The 22,459-nt window shown below is 27.4% G+C and overlaps 3 protein-coding genes across 18 annotated transcripts in view; 1 reads left to right on the plus strand and 2 right to left on the minus strand.

Annotated features, from left to right (window-relative positions):
• Pde9 (phosphodiesterase 9) overlaps positions 1–22,459 on the plus strand; it is a 216,797-nt gene that overhangs the window by 47,987 nt on the left and 146,351 nt on the right. The gene's annotated exons all lie outside the window — the stretch shown is intronic.
• LOC145974473 (uncharacterized) lies at positions 1,982–10,544 on the minus strand. Of its 7 annotated transcripts, XM_083104319.1 has the most exons (16): positions 10,448–10,544; positions 8,477–8,602; positions 7,713–7,914; positions 7,318–7,524; positions 7,057–7,137; positions 6,732–6,836; positions 6,355–6,504; positions 6,099–6,176; positions 5,691–5,906; positions 5,450–5,542; positions 5,030–5,254; positions 4,340–4,636; positions 3,888–4,211; positions 3,646–3,714; positions 3,257–3,365; positions 1,982–2,993 (listed from the first exon to the last, which is right to left on the minus strand). In XM_083104319.1, exons 3-15 carry the CDS (start codon positions 7,834–7,836, stop codon positions 3,301–3,303), a joined length of 2,034 nt encoding a protein of 677 aa, XP_082960445.1. In that variant the 5' UTR covers positions 7,837–7,914; positions 8,477–8,602; positions 10,448–10,544; the 3' UTR covers positions 1,982–2,993; positions 3,257–3,300. The 7 variants fall into 7 exon arrangements, with proteins under 7 accessions (XP_082960445.1, XP_082960447.1, XP_082960446.1 ...); XM_083104321.1 differs by lacking the exon at positions 10,448–10,544 and having other exon boundaries at positions 7,057–7,101; positions 8,477–8,735; XM_083104320.1 differs by lacking the exon at positions 10,448–10,544 and having other exon boundaries at positions 4,340–4,633; positions 8,477–8,735.
• On the minus strand, positions 12,657–21,307 carry LOC145974801 (uncharacterized). Of its 7 annotated transcripts, none has more exons than XM_083104820.1 (16): positions 21,181–21,307; positions 19,147–19,272; positions 18,385–18,586; positions 17,990–18,196; positions 17,728–17,772; positions 17,407–17,511; positions 17,030–17,179; positions 16,774–16,851; positions 16,366–16,581; positions 16,125–16,217; positions 15,705–15,929; positions 15,015–15,311; positions 14,563–14,886; positions 14,321–14,389; positions 13,932–14,040; positions 12,657–13,668 (listed from the first exon to the last, which is right to left on the minus strand). In XM_083104820.1, exons 3-15 carry the CDS (start codon positions 18,506–18,508, stop codon positions 13,976–13,978), a joined length of 1,998 nt encoding a protein of 665 aa, XP_082960946.1. In that variant the 5' UTR covers positions 18,509–18,586; positions 19,147–19,272; positions 21,181–21,307; the 3' UTR covers positions 12,657–13,668; positions 13,932–13,975. The 7 variants fall into 7 exon arrangements, with proteins under 7 accessions (XP_082960946.1, XP_082960944.1, XP_082960947.1 ...); XM_083104818.1 differs by having other exon boundaries at positions 15,015–15,308; positions 17,728–17,808; XM_083104821.1 differs by having other exon boundaries at positions 14,563–14,847; positions 17,728–17,808.

Here is a 22,459-nt window from a genome sequence, read left to right on the forward strand (position 1 = left end):
CACTAGGGATGTTAAATATCGAATCAATTTGCTGGTCGATACTATCGATAGTTTTGAAGAGCCTTGTCGATTTTATCGACAAATATCGATAACTTTATCAGTTGTTTATGTTTATTTTTTTTGAACTTTAAGTTCTCTGGATTGCAAATAGTTTTAAAATTAAACAAAAACAAGTTATAAGTATTATAAACAGGCTCTAAGAAGACTATAAATATTATAAAAGACAAATTATAGGAGACACATTATAATTACCGTCAAAAGCCGCGTTCAGAAATCCCTCCAGTGGGGTAGAGTGATATTTAACCTATCAATCGGGATCGAGAAATGTTTATTCCTTTTGTCCTGATTGATCGATTTGATGTTACTTTACCCTGCGGGTAAGATTTCTGAACGTAGCCAAATGTGATGAATTTTATATTGGTTATTATTATGGAAGGTACTTATATTATAAACCTGGGGCCCGATTCTTATCCATATGAAAACTATCGATAGTTATGGATAGATTATTTTCCTTGTCGCTTTTCCTATCGACTGTTAATGCTTATTGATAGTATCGATAAATATCGATAAACTTTGTATCCCTAGTGCGCACAACACTACTTTATGCATGTGTTTATGTAGAGACAGAGAAAGATTATTCTATCTCGTTTTGACCAGATAGTTTTTGCTCCGTGTCTCGAAGTGAATAGAATGGGGATGAGATGAAGATTATCTGCTGTGATGGGACTCGAAACCTTCCGGTGGTATCGCACGCATTCGTTGATTCCCATTTTTCGGGACGCTTCGTGTATTAGTATAAGCTATCGTTATTCAACGATGGACTCGACGTAATAGCGTAGGTGATAAATTAGATGGCTGTAATGCAAATTGCGCCAGGCGGTTTTCTATGAATGAACGCGCACGTATTGCACGTTGAGCTTTAATTTACTCGCGAGCGAATTTACTTGCGAAAGATAAGGAGGAGAGGAGGGGAATGGTGCTTTATGACGATTTCATCTAGCGAAGGAGATGATGTGTGTGTGTATGTGTGTATGTGGGAGGTCACAATATTTTTCCTGCGTTATATGGATGTCCGTCGTTTATCGAACGCCTTTGTTATTGCAAAAGTCGACAATGGGCGCTTATAGTATATAATGCATGAGCGCAGAGTTGCTATCCTTTTTCATTAGATCACTATATATTTATTGAAATATTTGATTGTATCTTGACCAAGTTTTGCCTCAATTTAATTTATAATGGAAGCGATGACAATTATATTTTGCACTAATTTTTTAGGTAATATATAAATAAATGTATTAAAATTTCTACTTTTCTTTTTTTTGTTATTTTTGAAAAGATTTCCAACCATATATTATCCCGAACAAACATGTTCTGCGTGAATCGTTAATAGCGAGTCTGGAGTATAAATTCTGTCGGTTTCAAATATAAATTCGTAGGTTATTCCGCAAGTCGTGCGATTCGTCGGGCTTTCGAATTATTTTCCAATTAATTTCATATTTTCAACAGTTGCACACGTTAAGCTAGTTAAATTAATTGTATAGGATTAACAATAAAAGAAGGGAGTTCCTGTTTATTGTTTAAGGAGTCGAGTAGGGTATTGGTAGAATAAAATGATAAATATATCATGTATAGAGTTGTGACGACAATATAGCATGCCTATTAAATTTATTGAATATATAAAGCTGTATTTTTTTTATAAGGCTTAATGTTTCTATGGCAAAATAAGCGAGATATACATGATATACATATAAATTTATCATAAAAATCAAACTCCATAAGATTTTAAAAATTATTATTTCTAAGAATATGTGCGTATATATATTAATTTATAAAGATTGTTTTCGAATCAATAATTGCGATATATATGAATGAATTCTTAATTTTTTTATTGTAAAGTATTTTTTTTCTTTAATTGATATTGCGTGGTCTCTTAAATTGCTAAAAATATTCACAAAATGTTATTATAAGAAGAAAAGCTAAGTTACGTTTAGACACAGTTTTTATTGGAGGTAAAAGCTAAGTAGAAAGATTACAAAATAATAAAAAATAATTATAAAGTAACATAATAATAGAATAATCAACACACATTAATAAAATTGATGACGAAAATATTATAATTAATTGATAGATGAAAAAAAAATTAAGTCAATTCAGGAGTTTTATAAGAATTCCTTTCTGTCGCATAACCTTACCATACAGTATACAAAATATTTCTAAATTTTTTTTCTGAACACGATGTAAATTTGCATCTCTAAAGTAGAAATATCTGTAATATTAGTTGGCAAAAATAATAGAAAATAATTTTTTTTAAATATTATATATAAAATAATTTTTTAAGAATTTTGATGTAAACAAGTGAAATTAATCATTGTAATGATCTTTCTTCGTATTAAAGTAATGCGTAATTACATTTAAGTTCAACATAACAAATTTCAGTTTTTCTTTACATCGTGTATCACATATATTATACTAATTGCATAGATTTATAAATTTATACTAGTTGCATAGATATATTTATAAATTTATACTAATTGCATAGATATATTGATAAATTTATACTAATTGCATAAATTTATAAATTTATTCAAATTGCATAGATTTATAAATTTATACTAATTGCATAGATATATTTATAATATAACATCTTAATGACAAAATCGGAGATCTCTCTTTTAAATTAAACGAACTTAAAATTTTTTCAAAGGAAATTATGGATTATACCAATATTAGATAAATGAGACTAAAGTAAATGAATAAAGAAACGATACCACACACACACACACAAATAAAAAATCAAATATTGTCTCTATTATAAGAGATGTAAGTCGAATTTATATATGATGTGTAAATAAAGGGTTAATTCATTGTACTTTAAAGAAAGCGTTCAGGATGGCACCATTTTAGATGTACATCGTACTCTGATAACGATTCTATTGCTCGACATATGCTACAATTAAATCTCGCGGTACGCTCCTGCATTTCCTTAAACAGTCCTGCAAAAAATAATTTTTTAAAATTAATGCCATTACAAGTATAATATTTTTTATGATATTAGTACACTTTAAAAATAAAATTCTAATATAAAAATTTCAAGCTAAATCGAAGAAAGGAACAGTAATATATAAATCTGTTATTTTAACGAAACATATATGCTTAATATTATTTTTAATGCTAACGAATTTTAATAATATAACGTTGTATATTTCGCTCTTTTTCACTAAATCTTTTTCTATGAAACATACATCTTTTCACTTACTTATATTTTTTTATGATCTCATTATTCATCTTGTTTATTCTGCTCTATTCTGCATTTTTATCCTTCTCTATTATTGACGCTTCATTTGTATTTACACTCATTTTTCCAGCTGAATTAAAAAAAAGAGAGAAATTGAGAATATTAATCTAAAATTTATTCTAACAAAAGATATATTTAACATTATTTTTAATGGTAATAAATGTAATTTTGAAGGAAGAATGCAAGTTAGAAATGTAATCATAAAATTTATCTTGATGAAATATATGCACATATAATTTTGTTAATGTTATTTTTAATGCAAACGAATATTTTTTTCATAGTGTTGAATGTATGTACATTTTAATCTTCTATACCTATTAGTTGCAATAACATATATTTTTCCTACTTACCCGTTGAACCTTCTTTTTCTATACTTTCTCGTTCAGACTCGAGGAAAGCCGAAAGCTTAGAATAGTAATCTGTAAAATTTATTTTGATGTACATATACACATGCACATATACTTAATGTTATTTTTAATGCAAACATTTAATGCGAACATTAATTTTATAATGTTGTGTGTACATTTCGTTCTTTCGGTGCTTATTCTTTCCAAAACAATAGAAAAATAAATAGAAAATTGTTATTATTTACCTTCGAGGCTTTTATCTTCTTTGTACATTTCTATAGATTTTCTCAAATTTTCTAAGAGACATAGTTTTTTGATCACTTTTATATTTCCACTAATTTCTTCTGCTTTTTTGTCCTTTTTATCTTCTGTATTTGTAATTATCTCCAATATTGTTTTGATCACTTTTATAATTTCATTCAATATCTTCATCTTTTTGTCCATTTCGGTATTTTCACTCATATTTTCTATTCCTTTGGCCGCTTCTATATTTTTTTTCCCCTCTTTGCCTGCTGTTGTAATTTCCCCGGCTAAATCGGAAGAAAAGAACAATTGTCTATCAAATTTATCTTAAACAAAACACATGTACACATAACGTTATTTTTAATGCAAACAAATATTAATTCTATGATATTGCATGCACATTTCGCTCTTCTATACCTGGATCTGTTAAAAAAAATATATTTTTACTACTTACCTTTGAAGTCTTTATCGCATTTGTGTGTCGTCGCTTCTTGTTTGCTGATATTCTCTAAAATTGATATTATTTTGTTCTGTTTTTTACTGATTTCTTCTATTTTTTTGTTCTGTTTTTCACTGATTTCTTCTATTTTTTTGTTCTGTTTTTCACAGATTTCTTCTATTTTTTTGTTCTGTTCACTGATTTTATCTATTTTTTTGTTCTGTTTTTCACTGATTTCTTCTATTTTTCTGTCGATGTTTGTATTTTCACTTGTCTTTATTGTTTCTTTGATTGCTTCTATATTTTTTCCTACTGAATTGAAAAAAGCGAGAAATTAAAAATAGTTTATAAAATTTATTTTAACAAAACGCGAATATACACATACTTAACATTATTTTTAATGCTAACAAATGTTATTTCCATAACATTGTATGTACATTTCGCTCTTTTATTACCTAGATTTTATATATTACCTAGATTTTATATATTACCTAGATCTTTCTGTGCAAAAACTACTAATACTAATTTGATGTGGAAGTTCATTTGAGAAATATAAGCTGTACAATTTATTTTGATGAAATTCATACATACAAATTTAATGTTATTTTTAATGCAAATGAATATTAATTCTATAATGTTGTATGTGCATTTCTCTTCTCTATATACCTGGATCTTTCTTTGCAGAAATATATTTCTTTTACTTACCTTGGGGATTATTATATACGTCGTCCTCTTCATCTTCTTCGTGCTTTTTATCTTCTATATCTTCACTCATCTGGTCTATTTTTTTGTCCGTTTTTGTCTTTTCACTCACTATCTTTATTTTTTTGATCGCTCCTGTATATTTTCTCGTTTTTTCTGTTTCTTGAGTCCCCTCTATATTTTCTTTTACTTTCTCTATTTGTTTGGTTGCTTTTATATTTTCCTCGGCTGAATAGAAAGAGAGGGAAAATTGAGAAAAAAAATATTTATAAAATTTACTTTTACGAAACCCTTATACACACACTTAATGTTATTTTTATTGCTAACGTATGTTAATTCTATAATATCGTATGTACATTTCGCTTTTTTATATGTATATATTTAGATATTTCTATGTAAAAATGTGTATATTTTTGTACTTACTTTTGTCTTTTTCATTTTTTTTCATTTTTATTTCGTCCAATTTTCTCTTGTCTTGTGCGAAGTCTTTGCTCACGTACACATATCGAACGGAATCTACAAAATTTAATTTGAGAAATTTACATGCATACGTACTTAATAATTTATTTTTAATACAAACGAATATTAATTCTATAATGTTGCATTCATATTTCGCTCTTCTATACCTGAATCTTTGCAAAAATATATAATTTTTATTATTTACCCTGAAAGTTTTCTTCATATTTGTAGTTTTTCATATTTGTCGTTTCTCTCTTCCGCATTACAATTTTTTCCATTTCATGTAAAATAGTTAATGCTCTCCTCCATTTTTTATTTTTAAACAATTCTTTCTTTTTTGTATCCATTTTATATTTCTTAATCAGTTCTTCGATTTTTGTATCTTCACTTTCTATTTCTTCGGCTTCTATATTTTCTCCGGCTAAATCGAAAGAAAAGAGAGAAATAAAAAACTGTTATTTATAAAATTTGTTTTTACAAAATACTTATACACATCTTTAATGTTATTTTTATTGCTAACGAATATTAATTTTATAATATTGTATGTTTCGCTCTTCCACCTTATTATACTTTAAATCTTTATGTGCAAAAGTATATATTTTTTTTTACTTACTTTTGTCTTCTTTATTTTCTTTGTCCGGTTTTACACCTATTTTTTCTATCTCAAGCTCGAATAATTCAGAAATATAAGCTACAAAATTTATTTTGATGAAATACATACATACATACTTTATATAATGTTATTCTTAATACAAACGAACATTTCTATAATTAATTCTATAATTCTACAGTTGTATGTTATATATTTTGGTCTTCCATATACCTGTGTGGATCCTTCTTTGCAAAAATATATGTATATTTTTTGTTACCTTTAAACTTTTTCTCTTCCTCGTCGTCCATTTCATCTTCCTCATCTTCCTCCTCTTCATCTTCTTTATCTATCATTTCTATGATCGCTTTTATGTCTACTCTCTTATCAATTCTTAGCGGCATTTCTTTCATCTCAATTATATTTTCTCCTGTTGAATGGAAAAAAGAAAGATTAGGAACAATTATCTATAAAATTTATCTTAACAAAACACATGTACACATTTATACAATTTTAATGTTATTTTTCATGCAAACGAATATTAATTCTATAATTTTGTATGTATATATTTCGCTCTTTTATACTTGTATGCGTGCGTGCGTGTGTGTGCATGTGTATGTGCGGATCTTGCTTTGCAAAAATATTTTTTTTACTTACCTTCGTCCTGCTCGTCATTTTTATCCTCTTTATCTCCCTCGTACATTTTATTTTCTGTATCTTTATTCGCCTTCTCTGTTCCTTCGCACTCTTTTATTTTTTCTCCTGTTGAATTGAAAAAAGAGAGAAATTAGGTACAAAATTATCTATAACATTTATCTTTACAAAACACATGTACACATACTTATTATTAACGAATATTAATTCCATAATATGTATATATATTTCGCTTTTTTTATATATGCCAAATATCTTTTTATGCAAAAACATATATATATATATATATATATATATATATATATATATATATATATATATTACTTACTTTTCTCTTCTCCATTTTCCTTGTCCGATTCTATATTTTCTGGTACTAACACGAAATGGCAACACAATTCAGAAATGTAAACTATAAAATTTATTTTGATGAGACACACATACACACATACTTAATGCTATCTTTGATGGGAACAGATATTAATTCTATAATGTTGTATGTACATTTCGTCCTTCTATACTTGTGTGTGTGCGTGTGTGTGTATATGTATGTGTGGATCATGCTTTGCAAAAATATTTTCTTGTTACTTACCTTCGTCGTCCTCATCTTCTTCGTACATTTTATCTTCTGTTCTCTCTCCACTCATCTTCGGTACTTTTTTGCTCCTCTCTGTATTTTCGCTCATTTTTTCAATGTTTATGACCACTTGTGTACTCTTACTTATCGCTTTTGTTTCTTTGACCGCTTCCACATTTTCTTTCATCTTCTCTATTTCTTGGCCCTCTTTTACATCTTCTCCTATTGAATCAAAGGAAGAGAGAAATTCAGAACAATTATCTATAAAATTTATCTTAACAAAACACATGCACACATACTTAATATTATTTTTAATGCTAACAAATATTAATGCCGTAATATTGTATGTACAGTTTGTTCTTCTTATATCTAGATTTTTGTTTTCAAAAATATATATTTATTTTACTTACTTGCGTCTTCTTTATTTGTTTCTCCCGCTCCTATATTTTCGCTTATCCTCCCTATTTCTCCTTCTGCTCCTATATTTTCACTCGTCTTTTCTATTTCTTTATCCGTTTTTGTATTTTTACTCATCGTGTCTATTTTCTTTAATTATATATTTTTCTGTTTTGTTAATTATTTTAATTAGATTTTTTTTGCCAAAATCTGATTCTGTAAATAGGAGCCAAATTACTTAAATATTGACAAAGTCCGTTCCGAATTATACATTAACTTTTTTATGATGAAGTCAAGTGACCGATTCTTTTCGATATGTATAGCTTTTATAAACAAAAAGTTATTGTGTATATAATCAAGTGATATATTAACATTTTCTTTTTACTGAAAGTTTAATTTATTGAAAGTATTTACATTTTTTTATGGTTAAAATTTAATTGATTGAAAGTAGATTCTTGTTGATGTATGATTATCTTTTGAAACACGAGTGATATTTGGAGTTTAAAAGATAAAGGAGAGCTATAATTTTATATTATTTTCACTTAAAACCTCACGCGTAATCGCAGTTCATGTTCATATTGCCTTCTATTATTTCGTTGATTAATTAAAAATTTTTCTTTATGTGTTACATACGTTATAAAATTCGATAAACTTCAAGCTTTATTTAACATTGAAATTTTTTAATTAAATGTAATTAAATATTGATAAAAATATTACGAATATAGAGTATAAATTATATGTAAATTATGTAAGAGATAAAAATATATAATATTCTCACATTTCTCCTTTTTGAAACTCGTCTCTTTGTCTGTTACCTCTGTTAATACACGACTTTCGATACGTGTAACGTGTCGCTTCTCACTCGCAACTGCCAGTAACTGTCTTTCGTCACATTATCCACACGCTTTGGGGCAAATAGATATACGTAGATACAAGAAAATATTGACCTCAAGTGTTTGTGTTTATAACTTCTCTCTAACTGTCGTTTCTCTCTAACCGTCGTTTAAACTATCTCTCCAAGATATTTTTACAATTCACAAATTATAAATATTAATATCTATTAAAATAAAGTGAAAATAGAAATGTACTTTTAGAAAAAAATTTGAACAGACATTACACAGAATAGGAAATATAGATATTTTATAGAAATCTATTGAAAAAATTTAAACATTATTAGTAATTTAATATTATGTGTATTAATATGTATGAAAAAGATGGAGGAAAATTAATTGTTTATTTAATACCCGTATTTATAAAATATAATTTATATATATTTTTCACTTGAAAGTTTTAGCGTTTGTTTTAGCATTTATAGCAATAATAAACTAATTTTTTGACGCTTTCAAATTTACACGAGATAGCCCAAATATTCCAGAATTTTTTCGTTATCATTCTTATATACAAGATTGCGTCGTTTCGATGTTGCATATGTTGTGTAGTGAAATAATTGATTGGCGTTTTCATCAAATTGCCAGTATGCTTATAAAATACTTCTATAAAGTAGCTCCCTTTTATGAAAACTAACAATGTTAATGTTAAAATATATTTATTAGTGACTTTATGAATTCTCGAATTACATTAGTGAGGAAAAGAAGCAATTGTGTAAGATTAATTGTTGATACATAATTAGCCTTAAATTATTTGATAGACATGACTTTATTTGACGTTGGTGAAGTGGGAGGGCAGCTTAATAAGGATCAAATTATTCTGTACAATTTTATAAAACTGTATTTGTGCGTAGAAAGAGCAAATAACTCAATTGCTCATTTTGTAAATTTAAAAGAAATTCGAAACACATAAAATTGCATACCATAATAAATATCTCTATATTATATTCTGATAATAAAATCCCGTGTGTATATATAATTCCCTAAAATACTTACTTAGAGGATATAACTTATTTTTTACTTAATTTCAAAAAAATATAAATAGCCATTTTTTTATATAAATATATATAATTATATAAATTTTTTATATAAGCAAGCTTTTATGCATAATATTTAAATTGGATTAATAATTTCGATTCTATCTTCATTAATGTATATCTCTTAAATAATATAATGCGTCGTCTACAATGAGATTTTAAGGAGACTTAAGTCTTACGCCTTAAGTCTCCTTAAAATCTCATTGTAGACGACGCTTAATGCGTATGTAAGATAACTCACATAATATATGCACTTTTATGAATAACTTGGTTTGTCGAAAAATAGTAAGAATTGTATATAAATACATTCTTTAAATTGTATATAAGTATTATATATTTCTTAAATTTTTATTAATTAAATAAGTAATATATTTTATAAACATTTTTTACATATAATTCTTGTTATTTTTTTAATGAACTAAGTTATTTGTAAAGATATGTATTTTATATGAATTTTCTCTCTCTTATATACGCAACAGTGAGAAGAACATGGGGTACCCATTAAACACAAAGCAATACAATAATATAACGTTAATGTTATAATTTTCCATTTAACAATATGTAATTATTGCATATTACATTGCAATTACATTGCTCAATGGAAATTATAACATTAATGCACAGACTTCTATATAGATCGTTAATATCGCTATAATATATCGTTAAATATATAATAAATCCCCATTATAATGGTGCACCATAAATGGGTGCCATAACTCCACGTGTAACATCGCTGGGCTAGTATAATGTATGGAAATCTATGCATTAATGTTATATTATCGTTGATTGGTTAATTTGCTTATAGTACTAAATTACTATACGAACCATCACACTGGAACGATTACAGAAAGAACTGCTACACTTTTTGTGTTAAGACTTCACAAATTCGTGCATGCTTTAAAAATATTTCGTCAAAAATGTGCTGCGCACACTACTAATATTCTCGAATACTGTTAGGGTGATCTTTCGCCAAATAACTCAACCAAGAGTACTACTATTACATTTACACCACATTTATATGTGTTGTATACGTGTATATATGTATGTAGTGCGCACTAGGGATGTTAAATATCGAATCAATTTGCTGGTCGATACTATCGATAGTTTTGAAGAGCCTTGTCGATTTTATCGACAAATATCGATAACTTTATCAGTTGTTTATGTTTATTTTTTTTGAACTTTAAGTTCTCTGGATTGCAAATAGTTTTAAAATTAAACAAAAACAAGTTATAAGTATTATAAACAGGCTCTAAGAAGACTATAAATATTATAAAAGACAAATTATAGGAGACACATTATAATTACCGTCAAAAGCCGCGTTCAGAAATCCCTCCAGTGGGGTAGAGTGATATTTAACCTATCAATCGGGATCGAGAAATGTTTATTCCTTTTGTCCTGATTGATCGATTTGATGTTACTTTACCCTGCGGGTAAGATTTCTGAACGTAGCCAAATGTGATGAATTTTATATTGGTTATTATTATGGAAGGTACTTATATTATAAACCTGGGGCCCGATTCTTATCCATATGAAAACTATCGATAGTTATGGATAGATTATTTTCCTTGTCGCTTTTCCTATCGACTGTTAATGCTTATTGATAGTATCGATAAATATCGATAAACTTTGTATCCCTAGTGCGCACAACACTACTTTATGCATGTGTTTATGTAGAGACAGAGAAAGATTATTCTATCTCGTTTTGACCAGATAGTTTTTGCTCCGTGTCTCGAAGTGAATAGAATGGGGATGAGATGAAGATTATCTGCTGTGATGGGACTCGAAACCTTCCGGTGGTATCGCACGCATTCGTTGATTCCCATTTTTCGGGACGCTTCGTGTATTAGTATAAGCTATCGTTATTCAACGATGGACTCGACGTAATAGCGTAGGTGATAAATTAGATGGCTGTAATGCAAATTGCGCCAGGCGGTTTTCTATGAATGAACGCGCACGTATTGCACGTTGAGCTTTAATTTACTCGCGAGCGAATTTACTTGCGAAAGATAAGGAGGAGAGGAGGGGAATGGTGCTTTATGACGATTTCATCTAGCGAAGGAGATGATGTGTGTGTGTATGTGTGTATGTGGGAGGTCACAATATTTTTCCTGCGTTATATGGATGTCCGTCGTTTATCGAACGCCTTTGTTATTGCAAAAGTCGACAATGGGCGCTTATAGTATATAATGCATGAGCGCAGAGTTGCTATCCTTTTTCATTAGATCACTATATATTTATTGAAATATTTGATTGTATCTTGACCAAGTTTTGCCTCAATTTAATTTATAATGGAAGCGATGACAATTATATTTTGCACTAATTTTTTAGGTAATATATAAATAAATGTATTAAAATTTCTACTTTTCTTTTTTTTGTTATTTTTGAAAAGATTTCCAACCATATATTATCCCGAACAAACATGTTCTGCGTGAATCGTTAATAGCGAGTCTGGAGTATAAATTCTGTCGGTTTCAAATATAAATTCGTAGGTTATTCCGCAAGTCGTGCGATTCGTCGGGCTTTCGAATTATTTTCCAATTAATTTCATATTTTCAACAGTTGCACACGTTAAGCTAGTTAAATTAATTGTATAGGATTAACAATAAAAGAAGGGAGTTCCTGTTTATTGTTTAAGGAGTCGAGTAGGGTATTGGTAGAATAAAATGATAAATATATCATGTATAGAGTTGTGACGACAATATAGCATGCCTATTAAATTTATTGAATATATAAAGCTGTATTTTTTTTATAAGGCTTAATGTTTCTATGGCAAAATAAGCGAGATATACATGATATACATATAAATTTATCATAAAAATCAAACTCCATAAGATTTTAAAAATTATTATTTCTAAGAATATGTGCGTATATATATTAATTTATAAAGATTGTTTTCGAATCAATAATTGCGATATATATGAATGAATTCTTAATTTTTTTATTGTAAAGTATTTTTTTTCTTTAATTGATATTGCGTGGTCTCTTAAATTGCTAAAAATATTCACAAAATGTTATTATAAGAAGAAAAGCTAAGTTACGTTTAGACACAGTTTTTATTGGAGGTAAAAGCTAAGTAGAAAGATTACAAAATAATAAAAAATAATTATAAAGTAACATAATAATAGAATAATCAACACACATTAATAAAATTGATGACGAAAATATTATAATTAATTGATAGATGAAAAAAAAATTAAGTCAATTCAGGAGTTTTATAAGAATTCCTTTCTGTCGCATAACCTTACCATACAGTATACAAAATATTTCTAAATTTTTTTTCTGAACACGATGTAAATTTGCATCTCTAAAGTAGAAATATCTGTAATATTAGTTGGCAAAAATAATAGAAAATAATTTTTTTTAAATATTATATATAAAATAATTTTTTAAGAATTTTGATGTAAACAAGTGAAATTAATCATTGTAATGATCTTTCTTCGTATTAAAGTAATGCGTAATTACATTTAAGTTCAACATAACAAATTTCAGTTTTTCTTTACATCGTGTATCACATATATTATACTAATTGCATAGATTTATAAATTTATACTAGTTGCATAGATATATTTATAAATTTATACTAATTGCATAGATATATTGATAAATTTATACTAATTGCATAAATTTATAAATTTATTCAAATTGCATAGATTTATAAATTTATACTAATTGCATAGATATATTTATAATATAACATCTTAATGACAAAATCGGAGATCTCTCTTTTAAATTAAACGAACTTAAAATTTTTTCAAAGGAAATTATGGATTATACCAATATTAGATAAATGAGACTAAAGTAAATGAATAAAGAAACGATACCACACACACACACACAAATAAAAAATCAAATATTGTCTCTATTATAAGAGATGTAAGTCGAATTTATATATGATGTGTAAATAAAGGGTTAATTCATTGTACTTTAAAGAAAGCGTTCAGGATGGCACCATTTTAGATGTACATCGTACTCTGATAACGATTCTATTGCTCGACATATGCTACAATTAAATCTCGCGGTACGCTCCTGCATTTCCTTAAACAGTCCTGCAAAAAATAATTTTTTAAAATTAATGCCATTACAAGTATAATATTTTTTATGATATTAGTACACTTTAAAAATAAAATTCTAATATAAAAATTTCAAGCTAAATCGAAGAAAGGAACAGTAATATATAAATCTGTTATTTTAACGAAACATATATGCTTAATATTATTTTTAATGCTAACGAATTTTAATAATATAACGTTGTATATTTCGCTCTTTTTCACTAAATCTTTTTCTATGAAACATACATCTTTTCACTTACTTATATTTTTTTATGATCTCATTATTCATCTTGTTTATTCTGCTCTATTCTGCATTTTTATCCTTCTCTATTATTGACGCTTCATTTGTATTTACACTCATTTTTCCAGCTGAATTAAAAAAAAGAGAGAAATTGAGAATATTAATCTAAAATTTATTCTAACAAAAGATATATTTAACATTATTTTTAATGGTAATAAATGTAATTTTGAAGGAAGAATGCAAGTTAGAAATGTAATCATAAAATTTATCTTGATGAAATATATGCACATATAATTTTGTTAATGTTATTTTTAATGCAAACGAATATTTTTTTCATAGTGTTGAATGTATGTACATTTTAATCTTCTATACCTATTAGTTGCAATAACATATATTTTTCCTACTTACCCGTTGAACCTTCTTTTTCTATACTTTCTCGTTCAGACTCGAGGAAAGCCGAAAGCTTAGAATAGTAATCTGTAAAATTTATTTTGATGTACATATACACATGCACATATACTTAATGTTATTTTTAATGCAAACATTTAATGCGAACATTAATTTTATAATGTTGTGTGTACATTTCGTTCTTTCGGTGCTTATTCTTTCCAAAACAATAGAAAAATAAATAGAAAATTGTTATTATTTACCTTCGAGGCTTTTATCTTCTTTGTACATTTCTATAGATTTTCTCAAATTTTCTAAGAGACATAGTTTTTTGATCACTTTTATATTTCCACTAATTTCTTCTGCTTTTTTGTCCTTTTTATCTTCTGTATTTGTAATTATCTCCAATATTGTTTTGATCACTTTTATAATTTCATTCAATATCTTCATCTTTTTGTCCATTTCGGTATTTTCACTCATATTTTCTATTCCTTTGGCCGCTTCTATATTTTTTTTCCCCTCTTTGCCTGCTGTTGTAATTTCCCCGGCTAAATCGGAAGAAAAGAACAATTGTCTATCAAATTTATCTTAAACAAAACACATGTACACATAACGTTATTTTTAATGCAAACAAATATTAATTCTATGATATTGCATGCACATTTCGCTCTTCTATACCTGGATCTGTTAAAAAAAATATATTTTTACTACTTACCTTTGAAGTCTTTATCGCATTTGTGTGTCGTCGCTTCTTGTTTGCTGATATTCTCTAAAATTGATATTATTTTGTTCTGTTTTTTACTGATTTCTTCTATTTTTTTGTTCTGTTTTTCACTGATTTCTTCTATTTTTTTGTTCTGTTTTTCACAGATTTCTTCTATTTTTTTGTTCTGTTCACTGATTTTATCTATTTTTTTGTTCTGTTTTTCACTGATTTCTTCTATTTTTCTGTCGATGTTTGTATTTTCACTTGTCTTTATTGTTTCTTTGATTGCTTCTATATTTTTTCCTACTGAATTGAAAAAAGCGAGAAATTAAAAATAGTTTATAAAATTTATTTTAACAAAACGCGAATATACACATACTTAACATTATTTTTAATGCTAACAAATGTTATTTCCATAACATTGTATGTACATTTCGCTCTTTTATTACCTAGATTTTATATATTACCTAGATTTTATATATTACCTAGATCTTTCTGTGCAAAAACTACTAATACTAATTTGATGTGGAAGTTCATTTGAGAAATATAAGCTGTACAATTTATTTTGATGAAATTCATACATACAAATTTAATGTTATTTTTAATGCAAATGAATATTAATTCTATAATGTTGTATGTGCATTTCTCTTCTCTATATACCTGGATCTTTCTTTGCAGAAATATATTTCTTTTACTTACCTTGGGGATTATTATATACGTCGTCCTCTTCATCTTCTTCGTGCTTTTTATCTTCTATATCTTCACTCATCTGGTCTATTTTTTTGTCCGTTTTTGTCTTTTCACTCACTATCTTTATTTTTTTGATCGCTCCTGTATATTTTCTCGTTTTTTCTGTTTCTTGAGTCCCCTCTATATTTTCTTTTACTTTCTCTATTTGTTTGGTTGCTTTTATATTTTCCTCGGCTGAATAGAAAGAGAGGGAAAATTGAGAAAAAAAATATTTATAAAATTTACTTTTACGAAACCCTTATACACACACTTAATGTTATTTTTATTGCTAACGTATGTTAATTCTATAATATCGTATGTACATTTCGCTTTTTTATATGTATATATTTAGATATTTCTATGTAAAAATGTGTATATTTTTGTACTTACTTTTGTCTTTTTCATTTTTTTTCATTTTTATTTCGTCCAATTTTCTCTTGTCTTGTGCGAAGTCTTTGCTCACGTACACATATCGAACGGAATCTACAAAATTTAATTTGAGAAATTTACATGCATACGTACTTAATAATTTATTTTTAATACAAACGAATATTAATTCTATAATGTTGCATTCATATTTCGCTCTTCTATACCTGAATCTTTGCAAAAATATATAATTTTTATTATTTACCCTGAAAGTTTTCTTCATATTTGTAGTTTTTCATATTTGTCGTTTCTCTCTTCCGCATTACAATTTTTTCCATTTCATGTAAAATAGTTAATGCTCTCCTCCATTTTTTATTTTTAAACAATTCTTTCTTTTTTGTATCCATTTTATATTTCTTAATCAGTTCTTCGATTTTTGTATCTTCACTTTCTATTTCTTCGGCTTCTATATTTTCTCCGGCTAAATCGAAAGAAAAGAGAGAAATAAAAAACTGTTATTTATAAAATTTGTTTTTACAAAATACTTATACACATCTTTAATGTTATTTTTATTGCTAACGAATATTAATTTTATAATATTGTATGTTTCGCTCTTCCACCTTATTATACTTTAAATCTTTATGTGCAAAAGTATATATTTTTTTTTACTTACTTTTGTCTTCTTTATTTTCTTTGTCCGGTTTTACACCTATTTTTTCTATCTCAAGCTCGAATAATTCAGAAATATAAGCTACAAAATTTATTTTGATGAAATACATACATACATACTTTATATAATGTTATTCTTAATACAAACGAACATTTCTATAATTAATTCTATAATTCTACAGTTGTATGTTATATATTTTGGTCTTCCATATACCTGTGTGGATCCTTCTTTGCAAAAATATATGTATATTTTTTGTTACCTTTGAACTTTTTCTCTTCCTCGTCGTCCATTTCATCTTCCTCATCTTCCTCCTCTTCATCTTCTTTATCTATCATTTCTATGATCGCTTTTATGTCTACTCTCTTATCAATTCTTAGCGGCATTTCTTTCATCTCAATTATATTTTCTCCTGTTGAATGGAAAAAAGAAAGATTAGGAACAATTATCTATAAAATTTATCTTAACAAAACACATGTACACATTTATACAATTTTAATGTTATTTTTCATGCAAACGAATATTAATTCTATAATTTTGTATGTATATATTTCGCTCTTTTATACTTGTATGCGTGCGTGCGTGTGTGTGCATGTGTATGTGCGGATCTTGCTTTGCAAAAATATTTTTTTTACTTACCTTCGTCCTGCTCGTCATTTTCATCCTCTTTATCTCCCTGGTACATTTTATTTTCTGTATCTTTATTCGCCTTCTCTGTTCCTTCGCACTCTTTTATTTTTTCTCCTGTTGAATTGAAAAAAGAGAGAGATTAGGTAGAAAATTATCTATAACATTTATCTTTACAAAACACATGTACACATACTTATTATTAACGAATATTAATTCCATAATATGTATATATATTTCGCTTTTTTTATATATGCCAAATATCTTTTTATGCAAAAACATATATATATATATATATATATATATATATATATATATATATATATTACTTACTTTTCTCTTCTCCATTTTCCTTGTCCGATTCTATATTTTCTGGTACTAACACGAAATGGCAACACAATTCAGAAATGTAAACTATAAAATTTATTTTGATGAGACACACATACACACATACTTAATGCTATCTTTGATGGGAACAGATATTAATTCTATAATGTTGTATGTACATTTTCGTCCTTCTATACTTGTGTGTGTGCGTGTGTGTGTATATGTATGTGTGGATCTTGCTTTGCAAAAATATTTTCTTGTTACTTACCTTCGTCGTCCTCATCTTCTTCGTACATTTTATCTTCTGTTCTCTCTCCACTCATCTTCGGTATTTTTTTGCTCCTCTCTGTATTTTCGCTCATTTTTTCAATGTTTATGACCACTTGTGTACTCTTACTTATCGCTTTTGTTTCTTTGACCGCTTCCACATTTTCTTTCATCTTCTCTATTTCTTGGCCCTCTTTTACATCTTCTCCTATTAAATCAAAGGAAGAGAGAAATTAAGAACAATTATCTATAAAATTTATCTTAACAAAACACATGCACACATACTTAATATTATTTTTAATGCTAACAAATATTAATGCCGTAATATTGTATGTACAGTTTGTTCTTCTTATATCTAGATTTTTGTTTTCAAAAATATATATTTATTTTACTTACTTGCGTCTTCTTTATTTCTTTCTCCCGCTCCTATATTTTCGCTTATCCTCCCTATTTCTCCTTCTGCTCCTATATTTTCACTCGTCTTGTCTATTTCTTTATCCGTTTTTGTATTTTTACTCATCGTGTCTATTTTCTTTAATTATATATTTTTCTGTTTTGTTAATTATTTTAATTAGATTTCTTTTGCCAAAATCTGATTCTGTAAATAGGAGCCAAATTACATAAATATTGACAAACCGTTCCGAATTATACATTAACTTTTTTATGATGAAGTCAAGTGACCGATTCTTTTCGATATGTATAGCTTTTATAAACAAAAAGTTATTGTGTATATAATCAAGTGATATATTAACATTTTCTTTTTACTGAAAGTTGAATTTATTGAAAGTATTTACATTTTTTTATGGTTAAAATTTAATTGATTGAAAGTAGATTCTTGTTGATGTATGATTATCTTTTGAAATACGAGTGATATTTGGAGTTTAAAAGATAAAGGAGAGCTATAATTTTATATTATTTTCACTTAAAACCTCACGCGTAATCGCAGTTCATGTTCATATTGCCTTCTATTATTTCGTTGATTAATTAAAAATTTTTCTTTATGTGTTACATACGTTATAAAATTCGATAAACTTCAAGCTTTATTTAACATTGAAATTTTTTAATTAAATGTAATTAAATATTGATAAAAATATTACGAATATAGAGTATAAATTATATGTAAATTATGTAAGAGATAAAAATATATAATATTCTCACATTTCTCCTTTTTGAAACTCGTCTCTTTGTCTGTTACCTCTGTTAATACACGACTTTCGATACGTGTAACGTGTCGCTTCTCACTCGCAACTGCCAGTAACTGTCTTTCGTCACATTATCCACACGCTTTGGGGCAAATAGATATACGTAGATACAAGAAAATATTGACCTCAAGTGTTTGTGTTTATAACTTCTCTCTAACTGTCGTTTCTCTCTAACCGTCGTTTAAACTATCTCTCCAAGATATTTTTACAATTCACAAATTATAAATATTAATATCTGTTAAAATAAAGTGAAAATAGAAATGTACTTTTAGAAAAAAATTTGAACAGACATTACACAGAATAGGAAATATAGATATTTTATAGAAATCTATTGAAAAAATTTAAACATTATTAGTAATTTAATATTATGTGTATTAATATGTATGAAAAAGATGGAGGAAAATTAATTGTTTATTTAATACCCATATTTATAAAATATAATTTATATATATTTTTCACTTGAAAGTTTTAGCGTTTGTTTTAGCATTTATAGCAATAATAAACTAATTTTTTGACGCTTTCAAATTTACACGAGATAGCCCAAATATTCCAGAATTTTTTCGTTATCATTCTTATATACAAGATTGCGTCGTTTCGATGTTGCATATGTTGTGTAGTGAAATAATTGATTGGCGTTTTCATCAAATTGCCAGTATGCTTATAAAATACTTCTATAAAGTAGCTCCTTTTTATGAAAACTAACAATGTTAATGTTAAAATATATTTATTAGTGACTTTATGAATTCTCGAATTACATTAGTGAGGAAAAGAAGCAATTGTGTAAGATTAATTGTTGATACATAATTAGCCTTAAATTATTTGATAGACATGACTTTATTTGACGTTGGTGAAGGGGGAGGGCAGCTTGATAAGGATCAAATTATTCTGTACAATTTTATAAAACTGTATTTGTGCGTAGAAAGAGCAAATAACTCAATTGCTCATTTTGTAAATTTAAAAGAAATTCGAAACACATAAAATTGCATACCATAATATATATCTCTATATTATATTCTGATAATAAAATCCCGTGTGTATATATAATTCCCTAAAATACTTACTTAGAGGATATAACTTATTTTTTACTTAATTTCAAAAAAATATAAATAGCCATTTTTTTATATAAATATATATAATTATATAAATTTTTTATATAAGCAAACTTTTATGCATAATATTTAAATTGGATTAATAATTTCGATTCTATCTTCATTAATGTATATCTCTTAAATAATATAATGCGTCGTCTACAATGAGATTTTAAGGAGACTTAAGGCGTAAGATTTAAGAAATTGACCAATCACAGTCGAGTATTCTCTTAATACTTGACTGTGATTGGTCAATTTCTTAAGTCTCCTTAAAATCTCATTGTAGACGACGCTTAATGCGTATGTAAGATAACTCACATAATATATGCACTTTTATGAATAACTTGGTTTGTCGAAAAATAGTAAGAATTGTATATAAATACATTCTTTAAATTGTATATAAGTATTATATATTTCTTAAATTTTTATTAATTAAATAAGTAATATATTTTATAAACATTTTTTACATATAATTCTTGTTATTTTTTTAATGAACTAAGTTATTTGTAAAGATATGTATTTTATATGAATTTTCTCTCTCTTATATACGCAACAGTGATAAGAACATGGGGTACCCATTAAACACAAAGCAATACAATAATATAACGTTAATGTTATAATTTTCCATTTAACAATATGTAATTATTGCATATTACATTGCAATTACATTACTCAATGGAAATTATAACATTAATGCACAGACTTCTATATAGATCGTTAATATCACTATAATATATCGTTAAATATATAATAAATCCCCATTATAATGGTGCACCATAAATGGGTGCCATAACTCCACGTGTAACATCGCTGGGCTAGTATAATGTATGGAAATCTATGCATTAATGTTATATTATCGTTGATTGGTTAATTTGCTTATAGTACTAAATTACTATACGAACCATCACACTGGAACGATTACAGAGAGAACTGCTACACTTTTTGTGTTAAGACTTCACAAATTCGTGCATGCTTTAAAAATATTTCGTCAAAAATGTGCTGCGCACACTACTAATATTCTCGAATACTGTTAGGGTGATCTTTCGCCAAATAACTCAACCAAGAGTACTACTATTACATTTACACCACATTTATATGTGTTGTATACGTGTATATATGTATGTAGTGCGCACTAGGGATGTTAAATATCGAATCAATTTGCTTGTCGATACTATCGATAGTTTTGAAGAGCCTTGTCGATTTTATCGATAAATATCGATAACTTTATCAGTTGTTTATGTTTATTTTTTTTGAACTTTAAGTTCTCTGGATTGCAAATAGTTTTAAAATTAAACAAAAACAAGTTATAAGTATTATAAACAGGCTCTAAGAAGACTATAAATATTATAAAAGACAAATTATAGGAGACACATTATAATTACCGTCAAAGGCCGCGTTCAGAAATCCCTCCAGTGGGGTAGAGTGATATTTAACCTATCAATCGGGATCGAGAAATGTTTATTCCTTTTGTCCTGATTGATCGATTTGATGTTACTTTACCCTGCGGGTAAGATTTCTGAACGTAGCCAAATGTGATGAATTTTATATTGGTTATTATTATGGAAGGTACTTATATTATAAACCTGGGGCCCGATTCTTATCCATATGAAAACTATCGATAGTTATGGATAGATTATTTTTGCTTGTCGCTTTTCCTATCGACTGTTAATGCTTATTGATAGTATCGATAAATATCGATAAACTTTGCATCCCTAGTGCGCACAACACTACTTTATGCATGTGTTTATGTAGAGACAGAGAAAGATTATTCTATCTCGTTTTGACCAGATAGTTTTTGCTCCGTGTCTCGAAGTGAATAGAATGGGGATGAGATGAAGATTATCTGCTGTGATGGGACTCGAAACCTTCCGGTGGTATCGCACGCATTCGTTGATTCCCATTTTTCGGGACGCTTCGTGTATTAGTATAAGCTATCGTTATTCAACGATGGACTCGACGTAATAGCGTAGGTGATAAATTAGATGGCTGTAATGCAAATTGCGCCAGGCGGTTTTCTATGAATGAACGCGCACGTATTGCACGTTGAGCTTTAATTTACTCGCGAGCGAATTTACTTGCGAAAGATAAGGAGGAGAGGAGGGGAATGGTGCTTTATGACGATTGCATCTAGCGAAGGAGATGATGTGTGTGTGTATGTGTGTATGTGGGAGGTCGCAATAT

Source organism: Camponotus vicinus, unplaced genomic scaffold (genome assembly GCF_025532165.1).
Source record: "Camponotus vicinus isolate PSW18456_S1 unplaced genomic scaffold, iyCamVici1.0 SCAF_7, whole genome shotgun sequence".
In the NCBI taxonomy this organism is placed as follows: domain Eukaryota; kingdom Metazoa; phylum Arthropoda; class Insecta; order Hymenoptera; family Formicidae; genus Camponotus; species Camponotus vicinus.

Excerpts from the sequence above, each read along its gene's own strand:
- LOC145974473 (XM_083104319.1), bottom strand. The coding sequence starts at position 7,836 with ATGAGTAAAAATACAAAAACGGATAAAGAAATAGAAAAGACGAGTGAA. Across the intron at positions 7,138-7,317 it reads AGAAGATGAGGACGACGAAG|TTTACATTTCTGAATTGTGT; the intron begins GTAAGTAACAAG and ends TAAATTTTATAG. Across the intron at positions 6,837-7,056 it reads GGAAAATGGAGAAGAGAAAA|GAGAAAAAATAAAAGAGTGC; the intron begins GTAAGTAATATA and ends TCAATTCAACAG.
- LOC145974801 (XM_083104817.1), bottom strand. The coding sequence starts at position 18,508 with ATGAGTAAAAATACAAAAACGGATAAAGAAATAGACAAGACGAGTGAA. Across the intron at positions 16,852-17,029 it reads GGAAGAGAAAAAGTTCAAAG|CTTATATTTCTGAATTATTC; the intron begins GTAACAAAAAAT and ends TAAATTTTGTAG. Across the intron at positions 16,582-16,773 it reads AGAAAATAAAGAAGACAAAA|CCGGAGAAAATATAGAAGCC; the intron begins GTAAGTAAAAAA and ends CTTTCGATTTAG.